General features: G+C 35.4%; 1 protein-coding gene across 8 annotated transcripts in view; it reads right to left on the bottom strand.

The window, feature by feature from the left end:
• NBEA (neurobeachin) overlaps window positions 1–13,271 on the bottom strand; it is a 506,232-nt gene that overhangs the window by 289,823 nt on the left and 203,138 nt on the right. For 7 of the 8 annotated variants that reach the window (XM_061457520.1, XM_061457513.1, XM_061457519.1 and 4 more), the window contains 2 exons: window positions 4,669–4,823; window positions 475–601 (listed from right to left, as the gene is read on the bottom strand). In XM_061457520.1, coding sequence (XP_061313504.1) covers window positions 475–601; window positions 4,669–4,823 — 282 coding nt within the window. The remainder of the gene's footprint in view (window positions 1–474; window positions 602–4,668; window positions 4,824–13,271) is intronic. The other variant, XM_061457514.1, reaches the window with a different exon arrangement.

Here is a 13,271-nt window from a genome sequence, read left to right on the forward strand (position 1 = left end):
AGGCCCTTGATTTAAGTTTATTTTCTTTCTAGCTCAATAGAGAATGAAACTAACTTATTCATGAGCTAGCTTGGTTGCTGTCTCCACTCCAATCTTAAAAACATACCTCAAAGTGGACAGACAACTAAGGGACGCTTGGCAACTCCTTAGTATAACCTGCATCACCTTTTTAGGGCAGACAGGTCAAAAATTTGTCTTTGAAGTGTGCTGTGGCACAACTCAATACTTTTACAAAATAATAACCTATTATACAAAGATATTTAACAGAAATTTCAGAGGGTGTTTTCCTGGCTGCCAGTGTAAGAGGGGTATTAGCGATCCCATGGCATGTGTCTCTTGCACACCAACTCAAATCTGGTGAACCATTTAGTTGGCTGCACAAACACAAGTCTGGTTTCATCCTCTCCAGTTTACGTAAGAAGCTGGTCTGGGAGGAGAAATTACAATTAATATTAAATGATAGAACTTGTGTACCTCATGTTCTCAGCTGAATCCTCTGGCATTGGAGCAACAGTTTGGACAGCTGGGAGATTTTTGCTGGTAGCACCATTCACAAAGCTGGATGATGAGGAGGAAGAAGAAGATCCTGAGTCTACTGCACCTGTCCCCCAAAAAATACAGGTCTTAATTAAGTCTGAGGAAACATAACTTTTAAAGACTTTTAATAGGGTCTTTGTCTTATTCATTTCCTTTTAAATAAGGAAATAATGTTACATATTCTAAAACAATTAAAACCATTACATACTCTATTGTATAAATTCATACCTTATTTTTCTAGTATAGTAAGATTAAGCAGTTATCAAAAATCAGGCAAAATAAATCCTTACCTCATTTCCATTATTCCCAAATTATACTCCAAAGATGAAAACATTTTTACATCATCCTGTAAAGCAAGAGCTTTCTAAAATAAAGGTATATTTAAGATGAGCTTGAGTGGAGAATAGAAATTTGACTTTTTTTTTTTTTAAATATACATATATACACACACACTTCTTGGCTGCCCAGTTGCAACTACAGGCAGGAAAAAAAAATCAAATACGACAGAGAAAATAGACAGATAAAAAAGTATACTCCTTTAGGAACCAGTTGGCGAAAGTAGTGTCTGAGGAGTATTAGGATCCTAATTATAGTTTTTCTGTTTCCTTCTTTGAGTCAAGGAGAGTTTTAAGATCTTAAAAGTAGAGAGGGCAGTGGGGGTATCACTATAATGGTTGTGAATAGCTGCCCAGAAAAAAGATGCAGACAGAGCATAAATTTATACTTTAAGTGATCTGGGTCAGAGCTAAGGGATAAACTTAGACTCTAAATGCCAATCTATCATGTTTGCTGAAATGGCACTGTGAGTTCAGCCTCTCTGAATCAATTCAGCAAAGGCTCAAAGTGACCATGAACTGCAGTGAGAGCACTGTGATAAATGCTGTCCCTGTTCCCTGTCCCTGTTGCACAGTCCTTGTGCAACACGTCACTGCAAGAGAGGTAGCAAGGGACAGTCTTGAAGTCAGAGTTCAAAGCCCGAGGGGCTATATTGCTATCAGAGACAAGGGCGACAGGCAACAAGATCTATCCAAGTCAGCAGTGAGGCGTGGATAAGCCAGTTTAAAGATCAGTGGCATTATTCTGCCATTGAAAAAAAAAGATAACTTGTAACTCCCTGATGCTGGTCAGTTTCAGCAGTTCATATATCACTCTCTTTTGCATTACACAGGTCTGCATTATTTTTCAGTTTTCTGAGGAGCTCTACAAAGCATTTATGGTTTCTTAGCTGCTTAAGCAGCAGCTGACAGTGAAATAGAGGTCAAATGCTGGTTACGGTGAAAAATTCTCTGGCAGCAGGATGATTTTTTTTTAAATTTAATTTGGCTTTTTACTGGTAAAAGAGTTACAGTAAAGATCAGAATTTGGACTGGCTCATGTAAGAAAAGTTGTATTCAAAGCAGCATAAAAAAGCAGCAAGATTTGCTGGGCTTGCTGACACTGGAGTAGCTGGTGAGGGTCAGGATTTAGAGTAGGAATTGATTTAATTTGCTGTTTTAATAGCGAAAATTGGAGGTGGGTTGTGGCTTATACTGTGGGTTCTGACTTGAACTAAATACAAATTGTAAAGGTACCCAAACATACTAAGAAAGAAACACAATATATACGGTCGGCTATCTCTCTCAACCTAGAAACGACAGCAACTTAGCTGGGAATAGGGTAGCTTTCCAACCCTAATTATTCTATGATTCTATGATTCTATGATTCTATTCTATTTATATTATTTTCATATTTATTTTCATGTATACCTAAGTAACACATATTTTTATCGCTTCTTTCCTTTCCCTTCTGAAGTCAAAGTTTCTTCATAAAGGCTGTTGTCTAAAAAAGCACTTGCTAAGTTGTTTAACCAGCTAGGGTCCCAGAAGAGGTCAACCAGACCTAGAACTACTAGATTAACATACAAATAAGAATCAGGATATGAATCACAGAAATTCCAATCTAAACCCCTGTAAAACCAGTTTCTTACATAAAGAGATGAAGGAAGAAAACCTGTCATCTCCCAAAACATGCTTTCAAAGCACTAAAAGGACTTCAGTAACATACATCTCATTACACTGTGACAGTGACATTGACTATGACAGCGATGGCAGATGGAATGGAAACACCGACTGCAACCCATGAATAACTGAAAAAAACACTTTACACACAAGTCCAGCACAGAATATACCTCAAGGATAAAACTGTATTTCTAGAGTGTCTGTTACATACTGTAAAAACAACTGTAAATAGGTTTGGGGGGACATCTAGTGTTTCTAAAAAGTTGTAAAATGTCTCTTTTTACCACAGGAAAAAAAGAAAAAAAAAGTGCCATTCAATGAAATTCTATATACTATTTTAAAATCATTAATAAATAGATAATTTCACAAACTACAAGCATATAAACTAGAAACTATCTTAATACTTTATGTATATATCTCAAAACTGACACACACAGTCACTGTTTTGGCTACTGTAAACATAGTAATTAAAAATGGCAAAACCAAGCATTTTAACCTATGATATTTTTATATGTTTTCAATGAGATACTTTTTTTACTGTCATCAATGTGTTTAGCATTTCTAAAATGTGGATATAAAGTTAAAACTTTTTTAAAAAGGAAGGGCTTCTGAAACTACTTCTTGAAAGAATTCATCAATAAAGCTCATTCAGATGAATTCAGACATAAAAGGATTTACTAAAGATCTTATGTAACATGTAGTTCTAATTAAATCTGATACTTGCTGAAAGTCCATTGAATCAATACTTTTCCTTTAATCAAGCTAATCCATAGTCTAGGAGACAAAACCAGCTACATTTAAAAAAAAAACCAAACTCTAAGATCTACCAAAAGAAAAAAGCATCCTTTAATCCACAGTGAATGTACCATGGTATTTGAAATACTGTCCTTGACTAAGAACAGTATTGAGGAAATAACTGATTTTTAAATGCAGTTACTTACAAAGAAGAGCTACTACATTACAGTTCAGATCTTTAATCACAGCGAAGACTGAAAAGCTTACACTATCCAGTATCATTTAGAAAACAAGGTTTCCAATGTACGGTATTTTTTTTTTGCATGATATAAGAGTACCTAAAAGGAAATCCATTCAAGATTAACAGAAGTGGCTACACAAATGGAACTGTCCATAGAAGTGATAACATTATTCAGAGCATTCATTCCTCCTGTCTCCCTCAGGATAATTACAAGATTTTTATACATATATATATATTTTATCCTTATAAAAATCAAAGTTCTATTACCATGCATTAAAGGTAATCTGCAAAAGGAAAGAAAAAATAATGAGTGTGTCTTCATATTATTCCATGAAGCAGAAGGATGCCGAAAACTTCCCTCTCCATTATCTGCAAACCCAGGGAGATTTTCACTTTCTCAACCCTTGACTGAAGTTGTGATATCCATGAAGAGAGCTCTTCTCTCAAGTGCTTTTGCTTAGTTTAGAAAGAAAACAGACTATAGCCAGACATTTCAAAGGAGTTTAAGTAAACATCAGTTGCTCTCAGTAAGGATTCATTTCTGAATCCAAACCACAGTCTCCATTGTCAGTGGGCTTCTTCATGACAGACAATCCCATTATTACTATTATAAATAATTAAAAAAAGTTCTTGTCCTCCTTCTCTAGGTCACAATAAACAAATATTGATAATACATGACTACAGTTAAATTATTAGGTAGGTTCATACTGAAAAACCTTCCAAAAATAGCATAATTTTCATTGACAAAGAGTAATTGCCCAGAATATTAACTCTCCACAATCTATGATATATTTATTAAGTAACTAGTTGTTTAAGGAGCAGTTAATTGGTATGTATCATATAAACATCCTCTACTGAAGAGGACTGGAGAAGTTGGCTCATTTCAATTCTAAACTACACTTATAAAACAGTATTATGGATATTTATTCACTTATTTAAGGCTGTGCAAATCCACTGTGCACTATCAAAGATTATAAACATACATGAAGAGGAAACACTGGCTCTAATAAAGGCCAAGATTTAATCTTCCTATGTTTTTATTTTAGAAGTACAAAAACAGTAACAAAAAAGATGATTAAAAAACAAAACACCACTTAAACACAACAAAAAAACAAACAAGAAAAAAATGAGGGTCACAAAAATATTTAAGGACAATACCTGTTGTATTAATCATACTTTTTGGTGTAGCTCCTGTTGCAGCAAAAATATTAGGTGTACTACCCGGTGGCAGTCCACTCCCAGCTGTGGCAGCTCCAACTGTCGTAACAGCCAAACTACCTGGAGGGGGTTTCTTTACTGGTACAACCACACTCCTGGGGAAAAACAAATGGCAAATTACTAAAACAACAATGGAACCAGCAAGAGTTGTTGTTTATGATGGGTTTATGCTGAGTTATAACACTGTTGCTGAGGAACACATAATAATGTCACTTTTCTTAACCTTTCTGAAATAGGGTAAGACTACGTTAAAACCATACGCCTATCCTTTGTCTACAGCTTCATGTGATTCTGAGAAAATTAACTCATCTTTCAGTGCCCACAAAATGGAAAGACAACACCAGTGTAGTGATATGTTGTGAACACTGCTATCACCTGTAGTTTAGATTTCCGAAGACAGCGCTGAGTGTTGGAAATGATGCCAGCATACTAGTAGCCTATATACAGGCAGTCTTAATCAGTATGTTAATTTGTTGATCTTACTGAAGTTATCTAATATGACAATTTTGTTGCCAGTGATCTGAACATTTGAATACAGTAGTTGATTCTTCAGTACCATGCACATACTGGTCTTGCAAATAGAGTTGACTAACAAACATAATTTTGCACTCAGCCTTCTGGAAAACTTTCATAATTATTAAAATCAACAGCACACTTAAAATACAACACAGTAAATTGCTTTCACAATACTGACAAACATGCCTATTTAAAAATAAAATTTGAAAAGCAGTATTGAGAAATTGAAGCTTTTAAGGAAAGAAAGGGGCTTTCATACAAAAAGTCTGACATAATACATATAAATGACACTGCATTCAAAAACAAGCATTCTCAGATAATCTTCAACCACTTTTTTTTTTTTTCAAATCTCATAACTAAAAGACTTGCTATATGTGTTAAAAGGGAAGAAGAAGGAAAATATTCCAGAGACATTTAATTAATATTTCTTCAACTCTGGAGTGCTGTCATAGCGCAGACAACTACATTTACAGGTTTCCACTTAATATTTCTATTTATCTATAAAAACTGTTCCTAAAAAGTCCATTTCAGTGGAAAAACTGAGGGGAGAAAAAAAAGAAAAAAACAAAACAGAAAAAATTCTATCAGCAAACATTAAAAAATATTTTTCCATCCTAATATGTATCCTTTCTGGTAAAGTACATAAAAATTAATCATTGTGATCAAAGAACAAAGCAAGAAAATGCAACTAATTGGGGTAATAGGTACACTTCCGTCTAAATAGGATGGCACATGATGGATCAAAATGTGCAGAACAAATTTTACAGTAATGTGGTTTGTTCATATATTTCTAAATCCTCAGTCTCCCTGGATTTTGAAGAGTGGTGATGCAAATTGTCTTTATGATGCCATTGTTAGGATTACATATAAGTGCTGTTTTATGTGATATCTTCTTATATGATGTCAGTGTACAGAACTGCAATTTTTTTCTCCCTCTTTTAGAGGGGTAGCCGTGCCAGTTGTCTCTGTATTCTGAACAACATCTTTACCAGAACCCTGATGAAGGTACTATGAGAAATGTAATTCTAGGCATATCAGTGGTTTTCTGTCCCCTTCCAGTAGGAGAAGATGAGTTTGCACAATGCAGTAGTTATCGATTAAGATACATGACCCTAAAATAATTGCTTTTGTCTGTAGTTGATAATCTCTTACAATTGTTGCTGATATGAAGTGTTTACATAGCAGCAGCTACACATGAATAAAGACAGGTCTATATGGGTTAATCTGTTCCATAATGCCATGAAATTTCCTAAAATTAGCTCCTATGCACACACAAATATCTTTGCTTCACTTAATACTTCAATCAAATACTTGAGTTCTGGTTGTTCAGGAATACCGAATAAGTACTCAAGTGCAGAGCTCCTGCAGTGCCACAGAAACACAAAAAGAAATTAGGATTTTTATCTTAAGTGGGATCATCTCCTGGTTATATTAATTTAATAAGAAAACTGCAATCATTACCTATAGTGTAGAGAACTGCAATAGAAAGGCTAAGATTGGTGTGAATGAAGAATGAATGGGAATATTTAGGTGATGAGACACAAGAAGGACACAGTCGGAAAAGGTGTTTTAGACTGGCCTACACTGATGGCACATAAATTATCAGGTCATCAAACTGCAGGTATGTGTGTAGCTTCACAAGATAACCAGACCTTGAAGACAAAAACAGTGAACAGCGATAACTCAAAGTGGTGGGGAAAGACAGAGACTGTTGGCTTTATTTTTTAAATCCATAGGGATTTACCTGATGGAGCCAACCTATGAAAAATAGTTGCCAGCCTATGATGGACCTAGAAGATGTGAGGAATACTTGACAGCTGGTGTCCCATGTCACCATCTGCAGACCCTGGACACAAGCATGGGGGGTGCCCGATTGCTGGACTGACTCATTAGAAACACCCCCATTCTAACGTTTACAAAAGTGAGACAGAGTGAGTGAGATCTGTTTTGGTTTGGGTTTTATTTTAAGTAAAATAATTTTTCCCTCCTCTAAGGTCTGGTATTGGTATCTCATAAAGTGCTGATACAATTGCTGCAAAAGTGTATCCTATTTTACTGCTACTTTTCCAAAGCAGATGAAGCTAAATTCAGGGTTTGCCTCCTTACCTTCAGACAGCTCAGTGGTCTTTCAGAGTACCCAAAAGACAACCTAACTTTCCCCAGCAAAGACCACATATGTTAACTTCTCGGACATAACTGAATGACAGAATAGTTTGGGTTGGAACGGACCTTTAAAGGTCATCTAGTCCAACCTCCAAATGCACTGGCTTCCTATAAAGGCAAAAACTCTTTTCTCAAGAGTGTAGTTTAAGACTGAAAATCATCTCCTGTAGCACGAAAGGACAATCCTGCCTATATCCCACAGGTACTAATGCTTTACATATGGCTGACAGTCTTTTGTAGGTCTGAATCAGGACACTAAGGTCAAGTGGTGTCAAATTACAAGTTATCAAGGAACATCAAGAGAAACCTCTCTGCGATAAGGATAGGCAAAACCAGTGATACACTACCATCCCAGACTGAAAGAAAATGCAGTTGACATGTCATACATGGTGACCTTGTCGAAATTTGTCATTCCTATTGATAAAACAAAATATAGCAAGTGAATATAGAATGACATCCAGTTGAAGGAGACTGATAAACTACATGAACAGCACAATAGAGTGAACAAAAATGTGCAAAACAGTCAGAGTAACAGCAGAAAAAGAAAGGTGAATGAGGATGACTGACTGCTTTCAAGTAAAAATCCCCTTCTTCTAACAAATCAGACCACTCCAACAGGGTATTCGGTGAAAAAAGGCAAATCAAAACAAATCAAATTTATGAAAGAAATATAGCTATTTACCTGAGCACAGTACAAAGGGAGGGAATAATTTAAAATTATAGATACCTTATATGTATCTGTCATTCATTCATGATTTTTTTTCATGGAAGAAAAGAAATCTACAGACTAGAAGAAAATGTACACTTCCATCTTTTCATTTTAGGCCTTCTTTTACAGAACCTGTTTTAGACTTCCTAAATGTTCCAAACTGGTCCACATTTTTCTGAATCATATCGTCATGGATTCAAATAATCCCCAAAGACTTAGTCAGCAAAAGCTTAGTAGCAATTTACTGTAGCAACGGATTTTATTTCTCTTTTCCGTGGGTGGTTTACAATTCCAAAGAGAATTGTGACTACTAATCACTATGCTGTTACTCTGTGAGTATCCTTCTCAAACTATCAACCTAAGCATTAAATCACTGCTATTCATATCATGCCTAAGATGAGCATTGTTGGTTCAACCTGCATACTATTTACGCATTGCTGATTCATTAAATAATATCAGCTAATGGCTACAGGATTCTTCTGGGTTTTAGGAATTTGCATGAAATAATTGAACAGAAAATAATACTATCAACGTGTTAAACTGCAAAAAGAGATAGAAATTAAAATAATATTTCCTCAAATTAACTTTCCTTAAAAATGTAGCTACCCACTGCTGTTGACAGACAAATCAGGTGACGCTGCACTATATCTTCTCTTTCTCTGTGAGCCACTTTCTGTATCACTTCTACATTTAAAATTTAAAGGCCTTCTAACCTATCACTCTGGTCAATCAAGAGGTCAGAGATAAGCCTCCAATACTGGATGTCTTGTGCTACCTGAGCAGTGGCAATTAAATTAAGAATCACTTTATGCTCTTCTGGGATATGTGAAACCTCTTAAGGCTGAATTAATATTCTTGTTCCTCCTCCCCTCCCCCACAGCAGCATAAAGCAGGAGTATTTTAAAGAAGTGCTCTTCAAAAAGCAGTACAGGCTTCATTGTACAGGCAAATTTTTCAGAGAAATACCCTGTCAAACTGCAACTTCTACCTGTTGTTTCAGAAGAATTCACAGTAGAAAATAAGGGACATTTTTTTCTGCTATATTACATGTTACCTTGTTCCTACAGCTAGATTAATTTAACCTCTGAAAAGAAAGCTTAGTATTTCTTCTCTGAAAGTTATTAATATTCTTCATATGTATGTACATGTCCAGTCCTTTATGAAACATGTATATTGCTGACTACCCACTATCCTTTCTGACTTCAGCCCCAGACTGCGATTTGACTCTGTAACAAGTAATCATTAGTATGCACTAACAACACATCTTGAATCCTACTTTAGACAACCTCCTATTAGGCTGACTGCATTAAGATAAGATTCATCTGAAATCAAGAAGGAAAGACATAACTCAGAGTCAAAAGCCATGGAGTAGAAAAATTGGATTAAAAACATGTAAAGTATACTGAAGAGATATGGAAAGCTCACAGAAGGATGTAATCTTTGAGACTTATGCAAATGAAACACAGTTTCAGCATTAGTGCTGAATGTCCAGTTGTTACAGATTCTGTCAGTAATTTGATACTATACATTCATCAAAACATGCAGATCTTAAAGTCTATAAAATAATCCTAATCTACTAAACACAAATTGCTTGTTTCTAAATAGAAGAAAATGAATCATCTCAGGTGTGGGTTTAGGACAACGACATAAAGACCATTGATCTTCCCTCAAGTTGGAGAGTATTTACCCCCAATAAAATTCTCAGTTACTAGTACCTCCTTTGCATTCAGGACAAATTAGCTGAAGCATTTAAAAGGATCTAAAATACTGACAAGAAACAAGGAAAAACTGCAAGAGATAAAAAGAAAGCTAACTATCAAGAAAGATAAATGGTCCTGGCTGAACAGAGAAATTGGGAACACTGGAAATCTAATAAATCTGAATAATATGGATGCAGTATAAATGAAAATGTCACACATTAAATGCCACAAACAACACTGAATAAAAAAAAACATAAAAAAGCATCAATATAGACGACAGAATGGGGATGGGTAATCCTGCATATATGATGCAAAAAAAGTCAAAAAAAGCAGAGCTAAAAAACAGCAGTCCTGTAAAAATCAATACAGCTTTAATAGTGATTTTACAGAGGCCCATTTGGGTAAAAAAGCAAGACAAAAATCCAGTACAATTTTCATCTATATATCTAGTAAGTAATACTAGAGAGCAGAGACATACTGGTTTCTCCTGATAAACATAAATAAAACTTCAGTTGAGATATATCTACAGATCCATGCATATGAATATGAAAAGATGCACAACACATGGGTTATAAGAGGAGTTTTGAAAGAGCTACCTTTGTACAGATTGCTAAATGATGGACAAGGGGAATACAATTACAGCCTGATGAAAAAACCCGAGGGTTAATACACCCAATTTTAGTTAACTTGAACCTATTCATAAATTTACGATGAATTTGTTCTTAATGAACAGCTAAGGTGGAGGTATTTCAACCTTCTCCCCCACTTTATTTAGTGAATTAGCAGCCAAGACACTCTCTAGGACTACAGACAATGCAAATTCAGCTCCCTTCTTTGTCTAGCAGGACCTGAAATCATACCTCCCATTCTCTGCAGTGTATTTTAACTGCTCCCTGAGAAAAGATACTCTAGAGAGAGGAACTCTCAAGTCTTTCCTTTGGACCACAACTTCCACTGCACAAAGTTGAATAAAATTATTAAAAGTGAACTGGAACCCCAGATGAGTCACTTAATTCCCACACCACTGATTAGCTTGTTCATTCACATATGCACAAGATACTGTGATACCCAAAGTAATGGGAAATGCAATGACTAAGTACAGATGGCGCCTGTCACTGTCCCTTCTTGATTCATGGGGAAAGTGTTTTGTTTTCTCCAGCTATTTTTTATTACAAACTTTAAAAAGTAGTCTTTTCTGTTGGGAGAAGAATAAACCATATTTATTCATACTCCATTTTTATTAAGTTTTCAGAAAAATCAGATCTATTTTTCAGCAATCATCTTTTGAAGAATCTAATGATTGCAAAAGGAATATAACCTCTCAATTTATCTATTTTATTTCAATGACTCTGTAGACCAGAGAATATAAATGATTTCCCTAAAGTGGGCAATAATAAAACAAATATTGAACCTCTTCCCTCACAGTTCTTGTCTGTTTTATTCTAGCAAAAACACATATATTTTCTGAGTAGTCCTTCTAAATATAGCTTACGTACATAAAACATACTAAACATACTTTTTGAAGACCTTCTTTCTATGTACTAACTGCCATGTATCAGCCCTGTTTGGATTTCACAAGATGTCCACCTTTTCTAGCATACACATATTTTTAAAACTGGCCCCAAGGACCATCTATGGGAAGAAAAGAAACAAACACCAAACCCAAACCCCCAAGATTATAATACTTCAGAATTGTGTCCTCCAAAATATTTCAAAATATACTTGGTAAAGACTTCACTAAGCATGTGAACTATGCAAACCCACCGTATTCCAATTTATGAGGTGATAATGGATTAAAAGAGAATCAGGTATTTAATAGCAGCAAAAATAACTGATCTCATTTCCAGGAACTCAAGTTTTTCTGCTTATGCAAACTTGCTTCCTATTGAAATAATTCAGCTAAGTACAGAAAATATATGTAAATTACCTCACTTTGAAAAAATAATAAGACAAAAAAACCCACAAGCACTCTCAATTTCAATAATAGCAGCCCTCTAGAAAAAAGGAGAGCAGAGCAAGCATAAGCTTCAGAATGCAGTACTGGGTAGAATCACAAATAAATTCACAAACATTAAAGGTCTAGCTTGCGTCTAGTGGCACAAATGCAAACTGACAAAAAAAAAACAAACAAACAAACCCAGAAACAAGAAATCCCCAAACCCTAAAAATCAATGGTGGGAACTGATTTTTGTCAGACAAAAGATGAGAAGGCAAAAAAGGAATTATGAGTGAGTTATGTTCCATTAGTTGCAAATCTAGGTGAAATAACCCTTTGTGTTTGCTTCTAAAAATGTCAACCTGGATGCTATTTTCAAGGAATTCAGTCTGACATTAAAAGACATGTCATAACTTTGAAGATCCAGGCTCCAGTGTCCCAGAAATCTGTTTATATACCTCATAATGTAATTACAGCTGCCTTAAGACAGATGAGGCAGAAGGCAGGGATATATTGAAAACTAATTGAAAAATGCAGTTGTCCAGAAGCATTTGTGGGGAAGAGGTCTCTGAAAAGCTGCTCAAAGCTTCAGAGTTTGAAGTGAAATTTTTGATGTTGTCACTCTCAATCTATTGAAGAGCTGACAGACAATCAAACCCGTCTGGCTGGCTGGCAGCTCATTTTGCTGGCAGGTGGCAAACAATTAGACACACCAATTTGTGCCTCCTGATGACATTAAAGCATGAAACTAAGTTGTATGCGGGGCCTAGTGATTTGTGTGAAAGCATTTCAAAAATAATACTCTTTGCCGTGGCAACTCATTTCAGACTGCCACCTCCCATTATGGCTTTGAGCAGTGAAGACGACAGACTTGAGTTACGTGTGGTGCAAGGCCGCTTCTGTTCAATCCGTCATCAGCGCCCCCGGAGACCTCAATCCCCTCCTTTCATCAATATCACCTCATCATTTACATTCGATAGTACTTGAACTGCTGCATACATTAACTGCACACCAAGCCCTACTTGATAAAACATGTTGGCCACATTTTCTACTTTTATGTTTCATTTTTGGCTGCATAAATACTACAGAAATATACATGGTAGCCTATCACACAATGACTTTTACAAGGATATTAGCAATGTACAATTAAAAGAATACACAGAACAAAGCAGAGCACATTGGATGATAAAATAAAATTCTTAATTTCAATTCTATTTACAGGAGTTTGTTTTATATGGTATTTACCTACATGTAAGATCAGTGATTACAGTTAGAGAAGTATCTGTAAAACAGAGAAGATGATAATATTATCTTTCTATTAATTACCTCAATTCTTCTACAAGGGACTCAGCCATCCAAATGCAAAAAGAAAATAAAAGTCTAGCCTCACAAGGACTAAGAATATCGTTTGATTAAGGTGACAAATATACTTCTCCAACGTAGATTTACTTATAAATATGGAATCACTGTATATATTTTATAAAACCTGAAACAAATAAAACCTGACAAGGCAATACAC

Source organism: Pezoporus flaviventris, unplaced genomic scaffold (genome assembly GCF_033815535.1).
Source record: "Pezoporus flaviventris isolate CSIRO_AGI_PZ_B2104156 unplaced genomic scaffold, CSIRO_AGI_Pfla_v1 ptg000025l, whole genome shotgun sequence".
NCBI lineage: Eukaryota > Metazoa > Chordata > Aves > Psittaciformes > Psittacidae > Pezoporus > Pezoporus flaviventris.